At 39.1% G+C, this 15,836-nt stretch overlaps 1 protein-coding gene across 1 annotated transcript in view; it reads left to right on the top strand.

Moving 5' to 3' along the window:
• The first annotated feature begins 2,241 nt into the window (after positions 1 to 2,241).
• The window catches only part of LOC136877706 (uncharacterized), a 156,142-nt gene continuing 142,547 nt past the window's right edge, over positions 2,242 to 15,836 (top strand). Inside the window, exons 1-2 of the mRNA XM_068228709.1 lie at positions 2,242 to 2,266; positions 2,543 to 3,024. Of these exons, the coding sequence (XP_068084810.1) occupies positions 2,242 to 2,266; positions 2,543 to 3,024 (507 nt within the window). The remainder of the gene's footprint in view (positions 2,267 to 2,542; positions 3,025 to 15,836) is intronic.

Raw genomic sequence — 15,836 nt, 5'->3', positions numbered from 1 at the left:
ATTTTACAGGTAAATGCTTATGACAAAATGTATTTAGAATATTAATTACAAACTTTTTTGTTCTATGTCTTTTACCGATAAAGTGAAAAATAAGGGAAGTAACAGTGCTTATCATTTAAACGTTTTTCCAAGACTACTACTACTAAAATATTTTCGTTCTGTCCCTGAAGGGAATAGCAGGCCTCCTAGATGGTAACACCGTCTCTCAGGCCAGGGAGGTGTGATGCGGTGAAGAAGATGATCGGAGAATGTGAGAGGGTTGGCGGCTGTGGTCTATACTAGGAGCCCGTCCTGGCATTCGCCTTAGTGCAGGAGAATGGAAAATCACAGAATACCATTCTCGGGGCAGCCAACGGTGGGATCAGCCCCTCTCCTTCTCCCGAATGCAGAGGTGTAGAGCCATGGTAGAATCCTGGCCACCCCTCCTCTGCTCGGTTGGCCGGTTAGAGTGCAGAGCTGTCAGACCATGGACTAGCCATGGCCACTTGTGGGCCTTGATTCACTCTGCATTTGCCGACCTTGTCCAAGAGCTGGTAACTAAATAGAAGATTGCTATGAAGATCTTAGTGGCAACATTTAAAGATCTTACTTTTTAAATATTGAACTGATATTTGGTGGTCAAGGGTGATAGCTGAATGGTACCCCAGAGATGGACAGCATGGCAGGGATGCCCTTTAACCAGATGGTCTGATGTCTTTAAATGGGTTACAGGACCAATTTGGATGAGATCTACATGTGATAGAGGATCCCGAAAGAAGTTGAGTGAGACCTTAGCCCTAGGAGGGGATTAAATGGGCTGGAACAGACAGACTGACTGACTTTGTTTTTATACTGGAAAGAAATCAAAGAGCTGGTAACTAAATAGAAGATTGCTATGAAGATCTTAGTGGCAACATTTAAAGATCTTACTTTTTAAATATTGAACTGATATTTGGTGGTCAAGGGTGATAACTGAATGGTACCCCAGAGATGGACAGCATGGCAGGGATTCCCTTTAACCAGATGGTCTGATGTCTTTAAATGGGTTACAGGACCAATTTGGATGAGATCTACATGTGACAGAGAACCCCGAAAGAAGTTGAGTGAGACCTTAGCCCTAGGAGGGGATTAAATGGGCTAGAACAGACAGACTGACTGACTTTGTTTTTATACTGGAAAGAAATCAAAATGAGCAGCAATAATGCAAAAAATAAATAAATGAAACTGGAAAGGACTACAGACAGCCGAGAAGCAAGTACGTCGTGACAAATCACAGATAGGGAGAAACTTGTCCACCTGTGTGCCTCAGAATCTCAGGAAGAACTTGAGGGGTAAACAGAAATGTAATTATGCACATTCTAAGTGATTGTCCCATCAGCAGCGAGAGACCATACTTATAACATTTAAAAATAGATGACTGAAAAAAATGCCAGAGAACTGTTTAGACTTAATGAGGTATGTAGATATGCATTCATTACTGTTTCACTCAAAAATACTATAAGGGCTACATACATTCACATCAATGGACTCCACTTACAGTATTTAAATTGGATTTCTGCTCAAGTTCATTCTGAACGTTTTCCCTCAACTAATCGTGGGAAAGTAATAATTCATTTTAAGTCATATGTACCCAAAACCTATCCCTGAATTGATAAATTCAAAAGTGTGGTTAAATATTTCCAGCAGTTGTCCTATTTTTAAAAAGCCAGACTAATGTCAAAGCTCATCCGGCCCCGCGGTGTAGGGGGCAACGCGTCCGTTTGTCACCCAGCGGCTCTAGGTTTGATTCCCGGCCGGGCCAGGGTTTTTAATTGTAAATGATTAATATCCCTGTCCAGGGGACTGGGTGTTTGTGTCGTCCTTAATGTTCCTTTCCTCAAATTCAACACTCTGCACTCCGCAATTACAGTTACACGCAGGTTCATATCATATGGTGCAAGTAGTGGCAAAAGATCTTCAGAGGTCGATGCCACGAACAAATATCATTAAAAAAGTATCAAAGCTTAATCATTTTTATTTATAAATATTTTTTTGTTTTTGTTTATTTGAACCAAAACATCTTCTGTTTCACTTAAATATTAAGAATAAATAAACATTATAGTGAAATAGATTTCAATATTTGATGTCTTATTGTTGAAATATATGCTGTTTCTTAACATTAAAAAAGAAGAAAATAGGCTTCACCTCGAAGTTGTACATTGTCTTGATAAGGTTTGTATATGCATAAGAAACAGATTAAGAACAGGGTCTCTTGAAGTAACCATGGCCTATCCTCTCAAACTGATGTGTAAGAAAAGAAGGGACTAGACTGAGGGATGGTGTAAGGACATAATTGGGCATTGGCATTGATAGACTGCTGGAACCTGGACTCTGCAAAAACCAATTGCAGCACCATAATGAAGTGTGGAAGGCTTGATGAGGAGTGAAGTGGTTTGCCATTGCTTTCCTCACATCTATTTCCTATGCATATACATTTTCTGTAGATAGCTTTCTTATATGAACATTGATGCTAGGTTTTACAGTGTTTCATGTGTTGATATGTGTTGTATATTTCTTGTTCCAGATGATGCTCCTCCTCCCATCTTGCTGCCATGTAGCATTTGTTCAAGAACTTTCAAACCTGAATCTCTTAGTAAACATAGAAAAGCATGTGAAAAACTTTCTAGCAAGAAAAGGAAAATATTTGATTCTTCAAAACAACGAATTCAAGGTACAGAATTGGCTGAATATCTTCCCGTTATTCTTCATAGCAAGAAACCTGAAAAAGTAGTTGTCAAGAAAGATACGCCTTCATGGAAAGAGAAACACCTTGAATTTGTCCGTGCCATTCGGGCTGCTCGTGGTTTGGAAGATGGTTCTAATGCTAAGACATCTTCAGGGACAATGTTCAGGCCATCAAATCATGAAAGATGTCCTCATTGCGACCGACATTTTGGACCCAAAGCATTTGACAGGCACATAGAATGGTGTAAGGAACAGAAGGCTCGAATACCAAAATCTCCGGCTAGCAACCAAGCCAAAGAAAGACTTGAAGCAAGAACTAAGGTAATGTTCTTCTTTACAGTATATTTCCTCATAAGTAGTTCTTTATCCACAAATTCTATTTTTAGCTAATAGTCTAATAAATTTTTTTTTTTTTTTTTTGCTAGGGGCTTTACGTCGCACCGATACAGATAGGTCTTATGGCGACGATAGTCTAATAAATTAATGTGTAAGAGAAAGAGGGGGGTATGACTGCAGCCCGGTTTCAAAGTTTACTTAACAAATGTTAACTAACAATCATTATTAATTTAACACTTCGGTTTAAAGTACCCTGTTTCACGAACCAACACCTCCTAGATATATAAGGCCTCACAACTATTCTGGGAATATACTGTGACATCAGCATAGGGAGGCATGCTTGAACCTTTTCAGTAATAACACAGCAATGAGTTTGGCCATGTAACGCTGAAATTAGGAGAGTTTTAATTCGTTTAATGATACCAGTTGCTAATACCGTTGTACGTAATGGTACTGACGTGTTGCGTACTCAGCTGTAAGGAGAATTCCGACAGTGATAACGAAGTGCATGCATTAATTTTATGAAAGACGAGGTTATGCGGCAGATATGTTTACGTGCAATTCCAAGACAAGACTGCAAACTTACTAGTAGGCCTGTCTCAGTGGTGAGTAACTATTATTATTACATTCTCACACAATCATAATGGGTATAGACCTATGACATATTTAACTACACGCAACAGCTGGTGATATATAGGCATATTTACTCTTCAATGATATAAGGTTATGTTAGCTCACAATCATGGGATACATTATTTCCAATGGTATTATTATTATTATTATTATTATTATTATTATTATTATATGCATTAAAACATACCACCTACAAGAGCTGCTGGTGTAGGCCAAATCACTCTGTAAATGCACGAATTATGCTCACGGTGATACATTATTTTACAGGTATGCCATAGATATTTCAAAGTCGGTGATATTTTATGGGAAGTAACTGGTAATGATCCTCAGGAAAAACTTTCAACTACCATGTCTGTCAGAGACCGCAGTGGCTTATATCTTTCCCAACTGCCCATCATATTTATATTCACATTCTGGCAGGTGAGGAGAAAAACCAGGCAAAAATGTAGAATAGAATGAGGAGCAATAAACAGGACCACTGAAGATAGTACATATCTCATACACAGAATTTCAATCCACAATCTTACACAGCTGAAAAGTACAATAAACGTGTTGTTACCTGATGGTTGTTGTACTGTGATGAAGGGAACATAAGTAATTTTTCTGTACGTCGATACATCAAGGCAACCATACTGCATAGCATATGTAATCATCTTATAGGACATGGCCTTTATTCTAAACGGGTTTTATTAATGTATAAAATATTTGTAATGTATATGTGGACAAAATTACTGATACAAATGCGGTATATTCTGTATTTACAAAACATCATAGCTGCATCACAAGGAATAAGTGTAAAAATGTATAGAAAGATCCAAGAAATAAGTTAATTCTAGTCCAAGTTGGTGAATTGAACACCAAGGATGATGTCTCCACAGTTCATTTAATAGTCATAGTTAAAACATTTCTTAATTCATAAAAGAGTACGTCCTCCCTTGCGAACCATGTGACCTTGCCACGGTGGGGAGGCTTGCGTGTCCCAATGAAGCAGATAGCCGAGCTGCAAGTGCAACCATATCGGATGGGTATCTGTTGAGAGACCAGACTAAGGAATGGTTCATCGAAAGGGGGGTAGCAGCCTTTCGGAAGTTGCAAGGGCGGCAGTCTAGATGATTGACTGATACGGCCTAATAATAATACTCAACATGGCTTAGCTGTGTTGATACTGCTACACGGCTGAAAACAAAAGGAAACTACAGCCGTAAGTAACTCCCGAGGACATGCAGCTCTCTGTATGAATGATGTACTGATAATGGCTTCCTCCCGGGTAAAATATTCCGGAGGTAAACTAGTCCCCCGTTCGGATCTCTGGGTGGGGACTACACGAAGATCATCAGGAAGATGGATACTGACATTCTGCGAGTCGGAGCATGGAATGTTAGAAGTTTGAATCGTTGTGGTGGGTCAGAGAATCTGAAAAGGAAGATGCATAGACTAAAGTTAGATGTAGTTGGTATAAGTGAAGTTCGTTGGCAGGAAGAACAGGATTTTTGGTCAGGCGACTACCGAATTATCAACACAAAATCAAACAGGGGAAATGCAGGAGTAGGTTTAATGATGAATAAGAAAATAAGGCAGGAGGTAAGCTACTACAACCAACATAGCGAAAGAATTATTGTCGTCAAGATAGACACCAAACCAATGCCCACCACAACAGTGCAGGTCTATATGCCTACTAGTTCAGCGGATGATGAGGAAATCGAAAGAATATATGAAGAGATAGAAGATTTAATACAATATGTAAAAGGTGACGAGAATCTAATTGTGATGGAGACTGGAATGCAGTGGTAGGCCAAGGAAGAGAAGGTAATACAGTAGGAGAATTCGGATTGGGACAAAAGGAACAAAAGAGGAAGTCAGCTGGTTGAATTCTGCACTGATCATAATTTAGTCCTTGCCATTACTTGGTTCAAACACCACAAACGACGGCTGTATACGTGGACGAGACCTGGAGTTATCAAATAGACTTCATTATGATTAGGCAGAGATTCAGAAACCAGGTGTTGGACTGCAAAACTTTCCCAGGAGCAGACATGGACTCTGACCACAACTTGTTGGCCATGAAATGCCATCAGAAGTTGAAGAAATTGAAGAAAGGAAAGAATGCAAAAAGATGGGATCTAGACAAGTTGAAAGGAAAGAGTGTGAGGGATTGTTTCAAGGAACATGTTGCACAAGGGCTAAATGAAAAGGCTGAAGGAAACAATTGATGAACGACGAAAATACAAAAATGCTAGAAATGAAGAGGGCAGAAAAGAATACAGGCGATTAAAGAATCAAGTGGATAGAAAGTGCAAGGTAGCTAAGGAAGAATGGCTGAAGAAGAAGTGCAAGAATGTCGAAGGTTGTATGGTCCTGGGAATGGTAGATGCTGCATACAGGAAAATCAAGGAAACCTTTGGAGAAAGAAAATCTAGGTGTATGAATATTAAGAGCTCGGATGGAAAGCCACTTCTAGGGAAAGAAGAAAAAGCAGAAAGATGGCAAGAACATATCCAACAGTTGTATCAAGGTAAAGATGTAGATAATTTGGTTCTGGAACAAGAAGAGGCTGTTGATGCTAATGAAATGGGAGACCCAATTTTGAGGTCAGCGTTTGACAGAGCTCTGAGAGACCTAAATAGGAACAAGGCACCTGGAATTGATGATATTCCCTCTGAATTACTTACTGCGTTAGGAGAAAGTAGCATGGCAAGGTTATTCCATTTAGTGTGCAAGATGTATGAGACAGGAGAAGTCCCATCCGATTTTTGGCAGAATGTTGTTATACCTATTCCCAAGAAAGCCGGTGCTGGCAGGTGTGTGAACTACCGCACCATTAGTTTAGTATCACATGCCTGCAAAATTTTAACACGTATTATTTACAGAATAATGGAAAAACAAGTTGAAGCTGAGTTGGGAGAAGATCAGTTTGGCTTCAGAAGAAATGTAGGAACACGTGATGCAATCCTGACTTTACGTCTGATCTTAGAGGATTGAATCAAGAAGGACAAGTCCACGTACATGGCATTCATAGATCTAGAAAAGGCATTCGATAATGTTGATTGGACCAAGCTATTTACGATTCTGAAGGTGATTGGGATCAGATACCGAGAACAAAGAATTATCTACAATCTGTATAAAAATCAGTCTGCAGTTATAAGAATCAAGGGCTTTGAAAAAGAAGCAGCAATCCAGAAAGGAGTGAGGTAAGGCTTCAGTATGTCCCCCCTCCTTTTCAGTGTTTACATAGAACAGGCAGTAAAGGAAATCAAAGAGGAATTTTGAAAAGGAATCACAATCCAAGGAGAGAAAATCAAAGCCTTGAGATTTGCCGATGATATTGTTATTTTATCTGAAACTGCAGAAGATCTCGAGAAGCTGCTGAATGGTATGGACGAAGTCTTGGGTAAGGAGTACAAGATGAAAATAAATAAGTCCAAAACAAAAGTATTGGAGTGCAGTTGAACGAAGGCAGTTGATGCAGGAAATATTAGATTAGGAAATGAAGTCTTAAAGGAAGTAGATGAATATTGTTACTTGGGTAGTAAAATAACTAACGATGGCAGAAGTAAGGAGGACATAAAATGCAGACTAGCACAAGCAAGGAAGAGCTTTCTTAAGAAAAGAAATTTGCTCACTTCAAACATTAATATAGGAATTAGAAAGATGTTTTTGAAGACTTTCGTGTGGAGCATGGCATTGTATAGAAGTGAAACATGGACGATAACTAGCTCAGAAAGAAAGAGAATAGAAGCTTTTGAAATGTGGTGTTACAGAAGAATGCTGAAGGTGAGACGGATAGATCGAATCACGAATGAAGAGATACTGAATTGAATTGGTGAGAGGAGATCGATTTGGCTAAGTTTGACAAGAAGAAGAGATAGAATGTTACTACACATCTTAAGACACCCAGGACTTTTTCAGTTGGTTTTTGAAGGAAGTGTAGGTGGTAAGAATGGTAGGGGTAAACCAAGGTATGAATATGGCAAGCAGATTAAAGCAGATGTAGGATGCAGTAGTTACGTAGAAATGAAAAGGTTAGCAAAGGATAAGATGGCATTGAGGACTGCATCAAACCAGTCTATGGACTGATGACTCAAACAACAACAAAGGAGTATGTGTATGATTTTCTTGTTATTTGTTGAACCTTCTGTCTGATGTCTCCTCATGTTTCCAAATTTATGACCGACCTCGTGGTGAAGGGATATAATGCCTGCCTCTTACCCGGAGGTCCCGGGTTCGATTCCCGGCCAACTCAGGGATTTTTACCTAGATCTGGGGGCTGGTTGGAGGTCCACTCAGCCTGCGTGATTATATTTGCGAACTATCTGACGGTGAGATAGCGGCCCAGGTCTAGAAAGCTAAGAATAACGGCTGAGAGGATTCGTTCTGCCGAACACAAGACACCTCGTAATCTGCAGGCCCTCGGGCTGAGCAGGGCCAAGGCCAAGCCCTTCAGGGCTGTTGCGCCGTGCGATTTTTACAAATTTATGAGACATAGTAGCATTTTAATGTTGTCACATGTCAATACTTTTTAAAAAGTAGGCTCCAGTCTGAATGGTAGTCCAATGTTAGAACAGAAACTTACATACTTTCTGGAATACATAAAACATAAAGTTCAAGGTTTTGAACAGAATGACAAATTGGTAAAATCAATGGTAGGTGAAATTCTCATTAAACCATACATGAACTTCAAGGGAGGAAATACTGCAAATACTGCCAGTGATGCTACATCAGCTTAGATGTTAGGCCTATGCTAATATTATACGTGCTAGTTTTCTTTAAAGATCACGTAATGCCTATTTAAATTGAAATATTTTTGTAACATCCTGTTGTGCTGTGAGCAATTTGGCCTAAGTAAGTTAACATTGCAAAATGCTGTCATGTTTTACAACTGTTTGCTGTTTATCTTTAATGGCAGAGTCACTAAAATATGGTAATAACGACAGTATAATTCAATATCCTTTAAATTTGAAGTGCTATTTGTTAGTATATAAATTATTCCATTGGCAAAAAATATTAAAATCATGTCTGTGTGTAACCATGTTCCGCGTTTCTCTGCATTGCCATCGCCTCCTTAGCGTGACGTCACCACCCTGTTGTTAGGCCTTATTATCTAGGAGGTGTTGCACGAACACATTTCCAACATTTGTTACGAAACAATTGTAGAAGACAAATGAACACATTTCTGTGAGATTTCTGAACATGTTTGGCAGCGAGCGTCTTTTGTTTCCTTACATAAAGTGCTCCTAGTGGTGTATTGAAATAGTATTTTGTCACACATGGTTGACATTATTATAGGTTATGGTTAACGGAGACCACTAAGACGTAAACATGTCATGTGAGAGGCAACAAAAGCATTATTATGATGAATGCGAGACAAATGTTGTTATAGATTTAATTTAAAAGTGTGTGTGAGCTGGAAAAATGAAAGAACGGACTGTTATATCACATCATTCAATATATTCTTATATGAGTGCAATCTAGTAGTCCACCTCTGTAGTGTAGTGGTTAGTGTGATATTACGCAAACTGCAGTACACTTTATTTTCTATCTGAAATGAATATAGGCCTAAATGTTCTCACAGTTATTGCTGGATCTCTATCTCTCTCTCTCTATATATATATATTTTTTTTTTTTTTCCTATGCAGATCTTGCTGTGACATTAATTCAGTCAGGAATTTCGTTCCACAAGGTCAACAACAATCCTACATTAAAATCATTCCATTCATCGAGAAGTTCACGCAAAAGTCAGTGTCGAATGAGCACACTCTGTGAAAAGAATACTTATAGTAATTTTATGAGGATGTTTTTGAGAAAATAAAAAGAGGTCACCGGTGAAGCATGAATTGGGATTCATGTCAGATGAAAGTACCAATGAGCTTCGAAGATATATATTAAACATGCTGGTGTTGCCATTATATGGAGAAATGACAGGATGTTCTCACTCGAGAAGACTAATGCCTGTACATTAATGCAGTTATTCAATGTTTCATACTTGAAGCTGTGGCTAGATGGCAAATAATATGTAAAGTCAGGCTTGTGGTCATAAAGCGCTGCTAATGGTGTATTGAAATAGTATTTTGTCACACATGGTTGACCGTTAGACCTTTCCTGTAGGTCATTTTCAGCCTAGATACATTGTTTGCAGAAGATGTAACATGCATACACACTTAACTTAATCAAATATGGCACATATATCCTATGTCTACAACTATTTACATTCATTAACATCCATGCAATTTGATGTATTTGCACATACGGCTTAAAATTCCATTGGATTAATATTGTATCTATATAAAAAAATATGTTTTGATTCAATTTTTTTTGGTAAAATGAACAGTGAATATTCCAATTGACACAGTTACTGCAACACTTTAAAATATTAATGTTGGAGTGGGATCACAAAAAGACATACATGGCAATTGGGGACGTTCCCTGTAAACAGAATACGTGAAGGATCATTTCAGTTGGATCAACAGGCCCACATATTCAAACAGAATGTCCCCTCAGACATTCACAACAACAGTTACAAGATCATTTATCATAAACGAAGAATAATAATAAGTTTTCTAGTGTTCTTCTGCTATGAGCTTGCATCTGGGAGATAGTGAGTTCGAACCCCACTGTCGGCCCTGAAGATGGTTTTCCGTGGTTTTTACACCAGGCAAATGCTGGGGCTGTACCTTAATTAAGGCCATGGCGGCTTCCTTCCCAGTCCTAGACCTTTCCTATCCCATCGTCGCCATAAGACCTTACTGTATTGGTGCGACGTAAAGAAAAAAAAAAAAAAAAGACACAAATATTTTCCAACACTCCAGTAATATTAGAATACATTGATAAGAGACTTACACATGGATAGAATATTCTAATGTATTTCGACCAATCCAGTTTAACCCTTTCAGACCTGAAAGAAAACTGGAGGTGTGAATTTTTGTTTGTACGTCAAGAACTGACTAAAATGCTCCTCAATACACATATTAATAGTTTATTTTACAAAATAAAAACTAACATCCAAAAAACAGGACCCACACAATTGTGCGTGTCAAAATTCAAAACCTCGTTGTATCACGTACGATGGTGTAGCTTCAAAATTTACATTCACTAACCAATGTACACACTTCATTGAATATATTCCGGTATTCAGTAAAGCTTCTAGATTAATATAAACACAGTAAATAAATACTTACTTTCGGCACTACTGCTTCCTGCCATCTCGCCGATCAACTGTGCTTTTTAAACTCTTCTTCCTTCGCCCTGGCGGTCAAGCGCATACTAAAATCAATTGAAATACACGCCACGTGTCCTGCACAATCACTGCAGTCCGGTGTAGCGCCGAAAAAACATCAAATACGGTCAGGGATAACTAAAATACGAACCCGCACAATTGTGCGTACTCGGTCTGAAAGGGTTAACTATACAACTGTAACAATCAGTGTTCACCCTAGGACCTTTTTAATGAGCCCTGCTTATTTTACCTGTTGGTTTTACCGACCGCCTGTCTAACATAACCTAGATATGTGCTGGTTACATAATATTAATACATATTTGAGTCTTTAGGTGTTCCAAATTAAAATGTAAATACTGAAAAAACTGTTTATTTATATTATAAATTTTCGTTATTGTGTGCATAATTGCATCAATTTCATCAAAGTTTCAACGTTTAGCTTGATTATCACTTAGTGTCATGTGCAAGCGGTGTCTGTATTAGCTTGGAATCACATGCGAGCACTTGATTCCGCCTGACGTCACTAACCTGTGTGGCACTCCACACTAACCAAGTGGTAAGCTCTTGTGTTACACGATTGTGAACGAGCAATAGAACACTAGTCGTTCAGAATACTCCGTTATGTCTTGTTTATGACAACATTAAAATAGTTAAATTTTGGCATTAATATTATCAATGCTCTGAGGGGACTAAATTCAAATTTTATCATATTCAGTTTTTTGCATAGTATTCCCCGCCTGGCTACTCATTCCTGCCACCCAGCTGACGAAAATGTTTGCAGAAAACACTGAACATTACCAAGATTTTTCAACTGGACTAAACAACCCACATACCTAAACCGAGAATGTCTCCACAAAATTACAGTAGCAGGTCTATTATTACAAATAAAGAAAAAGTGTTCATCACAACAATAAATTCCAAATAATTGTATAATAAACAATAATAATAATAGTATAACTTATGGTATTGAATAGTTAGATCTCCCCATCCTGTTGAAAGTGGTCGATCATCAGTACGGACCAATACAATAGAATTAATTTCATATAATTAACTAATTGGTGCTCAGCGCCACCTGCAACTTAGTACACCATTCTCCAACAAGAAAACTTCAAGAAGTTCATTCATGTATGCTCTAAATTCAGTGGATGCATCAGCCATCATGCATGCCCACAACTGCTCAGTGATACAAAGACAAAGAGTAGGAAGTTTTTGCAGTGCATAGCTACAGAATCTTCACTGTAGCAACACAGTGATTTGAAAACTTAGAGAAATGTTATGTATAAGCCATTATAACAAGTGTTGATTAAAAGTATGTTAACATAAGTGGATTAGACTTGAATAAGGGCATTTCATCAGTACTTTCTATTTTTTTTTTTGGTATACCTTTTCAGAATTTTTATCCTACTATTTATGACCATAATTTTGCATCTGGATATCCATCGTTCCTTTAATGATGAGAAAAATGTCAAGCATTTCCAGTTTAATTTTATTTGTAAGCTAATGAGAAAATATTTTCTAAAACAGACTTTGAAAAACAAGAAGTTCTATGAACTTAAATCAGTACGGAACTTCTGCACAGTCCCACGGTACGAATAAACATGCTCCGTAATTCACCTGCCATATCAGCAAGTAAACAGTCATTTTATAATTCATGGGTGTGCTAGTGTTTAATTTTAATTGTGAAGTTATATAATAGTGAAAGTGCTGTACACTGAAATTGTAAATGAACGTCTGACGAAGTTTGAAAAACGAATGTCTGCATTTCAAGCTCTCTTAGTGCAAGCCATAGCCGCTGGCGTGAATACTGTCAACTTCAGCAACACTCTAACCGGCCTTCCAGGACTTCCAAGAAATTATATCTGCCGAACTAGATCAGGTGAAGGAGGAGGTAGGCCACCTGCTAGAATGTCTAGGTCAGGAGGACATTCAGCTTCATGAGGCAGAACAATACAGCAGAAGGAACTGCCTCTTCCTTCACTGTGTGAGTGAGACCCCCTGATGACCTATGCTATATTAAGGAGTGAGGGTAATTGTTTCCACCTGTTCAATACTACAACAATGTGAAGTCATTAATACATCACATATTTATTAGATTTCAACATGGGACCGGTTTCGGCAACTATATTTGCCATCATCATCCAAAGAAAAAATTGTTACAAGGCGTTATACAAATCTGTATTAACATAATTTTAAATATTATCTGCGCACCTTTTCTGGATAGATTTACACCCTCAAAGTCGTCAACAGCCTTCTCCAAGGGTGGATGAACGAATTGAGGTCATGGCACTATCTTGTCCTTGGGGTGAGAAATTGCCCCTAAATGCGGATGGACCTATACATATTGGTCAATGGCATAGAATGGAATATTGGTCAACGGCATAGAATGGAGGAGGCAACGGGAAACCACTTCATTAAAGATCCTAAGGATATCCCAAGTAGAATGCAACCATGGAAACTGACATTAATGAGGAAACGTTAATTACTGATCATGGATTTCAGAACCCAAGATCTGGCAGGAGAGGTAAGAGGACTTCTCAGGTCATTAGCATGCAAAATCCCTCTAAGACCGCTATGAAGATGGGAACATAGAATGTACGAATGCTATTGAAAGCGGGAAAACTGGATGAAGTGAAAGACCAGATGAGGAAGAATGAGATAGATACATTAGGTATTTGTGAGACAAGATGGGAAGGAAATAGAGACTTCTACAGTAATGAGTTTAGAGTAATTTATAGTGATAGTCAGAAAAGAGGAAAGCATGGAATGGCACTTATAATAAGAGGAAAATGGTCAAATAATGTTTGCAGTACCTACCATGTCAGTGACTGGTTAATGATGGTGAAAAGCACCTGTGGACTTAGTAACAATTCAGATATATTTCCCAACATCGGCTCATGACTTGTGGAAGAAGTGGAGACTATTGCATGAAGATATTGAAGAACTATTCAAACTAACTAAAGAAAAAGATAATGTCGCAATAATGGGCAATTTTAATGCAACAGTGGGATCTCATACAGGCAATAAGACAGTAGGAAATTTTGGTCCGAGGGAAACAAATGAAAGAGGTGAAACTTTGGTAGATTTCTGCAGTCAAAATGATATGGTTATTACAAACACATTGTTTGAAGTTCCTCTTAGAAGAAGGTACACGTGGGAGGCGCCAGACAAAAGACTATTTCAGTTAGATTATATACTAATGAAGTATAGATACAGGAATCAGATTAAATGAAATGGTGTATGGCTTTTAGTGCCGGGAAATCCCAAGACGGGTTCGGCTCGCCAGGTGCTGGCCTTTTGATTTGACGTCCGTAGGCGATCTGCGCGTCGTGATGAGGATGAAATGATGATGAAGACAACACATACACCCAGCCCCCGTGCCAGGGAAATTAACCAATGATGGTTAAATTTCCCGACTCTGCCGGGAATTGAACCCGGGACCCCTGTGACCAAAGACCAGCACGCTAACCATTTAACCATGGAGCCGGACAGGAATCAGATAAAATCATGCCTCAGCTACCGAGGACCTGATATAGATAGTGACCATTCACTTGTGTTAGCCAAGTGCAACATTAGATTTGAAAGAACCAAAAGATGTATCAAAAAGAAGTGGACTGAAAGAAGCAGCAACAAAGGTGGCTTTTGAAGAACTTTACACCCTGGCAACAACAGTAAGTACACATACACACATTCACTCCACAGAACTAATCGGTATTCCCGATCACCACAATGAATCACTTACCTTTCATTTGATCTTTCACAGACATTTGTTACATCTACACACAACTGCCAAGGGAAGGAGCCTCTACTCCAGTGAAATACCATAGCGCAACTTAACATAGGACGTCACGACTCAACTTCCAATATAAGCAGCACGGATTTATGTGTGCACATTCTAGAAACTACTCTCCGCTCAAGTTTCAACTGAGTCCACACAATCCTATATGATGAATTTGACATGTAACTTTGTTCGTATATATATGTGACCCAAGACTCACACGTGAGAACCTGGTTTTAAGTGTAACTTATACCTACAGTGCAGGTCATTGATCTTTTAACATAATTTACTCCAACAGATGGTTCATGTTTGTGGGTTACTGTAGTCACGTCCTAGTTCGTGAACCATGGGCAACGGCTGAGTGGCCTAGTAAGTGGTCCTGAGAGTCGCGATACCAGTTGCCATGGAATGGGAGTGGGCATCTCGGACATATTTTGAGTCCTGGCCCTCCTTGTGCTCAGGCGGCTAGGACTATACAATTCACCGGTGGTCCATAACCCGTTAGAGGAGAGATCCTCACTTGGACTATGTGCAAGTAGGGCAGCATCCTGCTTCATGAATTTACCGAGCTCAGAACACTTTAAGCAAGCCTCGGACCTATGGGAGTAATGGAGTCCCACTCCCATTTGACAGGCGAGGGACTCCTTGGAAACAAATTGGCGAACGAAATGGAATTCGATGGGGAGCTATCAATATTAATGGGGCTTATGGAAGAGTAGAACTGGCTGAGTCAGCAAAGAGGATGCATCTGGATGTGCTAGGAGTAAGTGATATTCGGGTAAGGGGAGATAAGGAGGAAGAGATAGGAGATTGTAAAGTGTACTTGACAGGTGTTAGAAAGGGAAGGGCAGAGTCTGGGGTAGGGCTCTTTATCAGGAATACCATTGCACGCAACATAGTTTCTGTTAGGCACGTAAATGAGCGAATGATGTGGGTAGATTTGTCAGTGGGAGGAATTAGGACTAGAATTGTGGCCGTGTATTCACCATGTGAGGGTGCAGATGAGGATGAAGTTGACAAGTTTTATGAAGCATTGAGTGACATCATGGTCAGGGTCAACAGCAAGGATAGAATAGTGCTAATGGGCAATTTCAATGCGAGAGTTGGGAATAGAACTGAAGGATACGAAAGGGTGATTGGTAAATGTGGGGAAGATATGGAAGCTAATGGGAATGGGAA

This window comes from Anabrus simplex, chromosome 7, assembly GCF_040414725.1.
Source record: "Anabrus simplex isolate iqAnaSimp1 chromosome 7, ASM4041472v1, whole genome shotgun sequence".
Lineage (NCBI taxonomy): Eukaryota > Metazoa > Arthropoda > Insecta > Orthoptera > Tettigoniidae > Anabrus > Anabrus simplex.
Note: the sequence above shows the minus strand (reverse complement) of the source record. Positions and strands in the feature narration are given on the sequence as shown.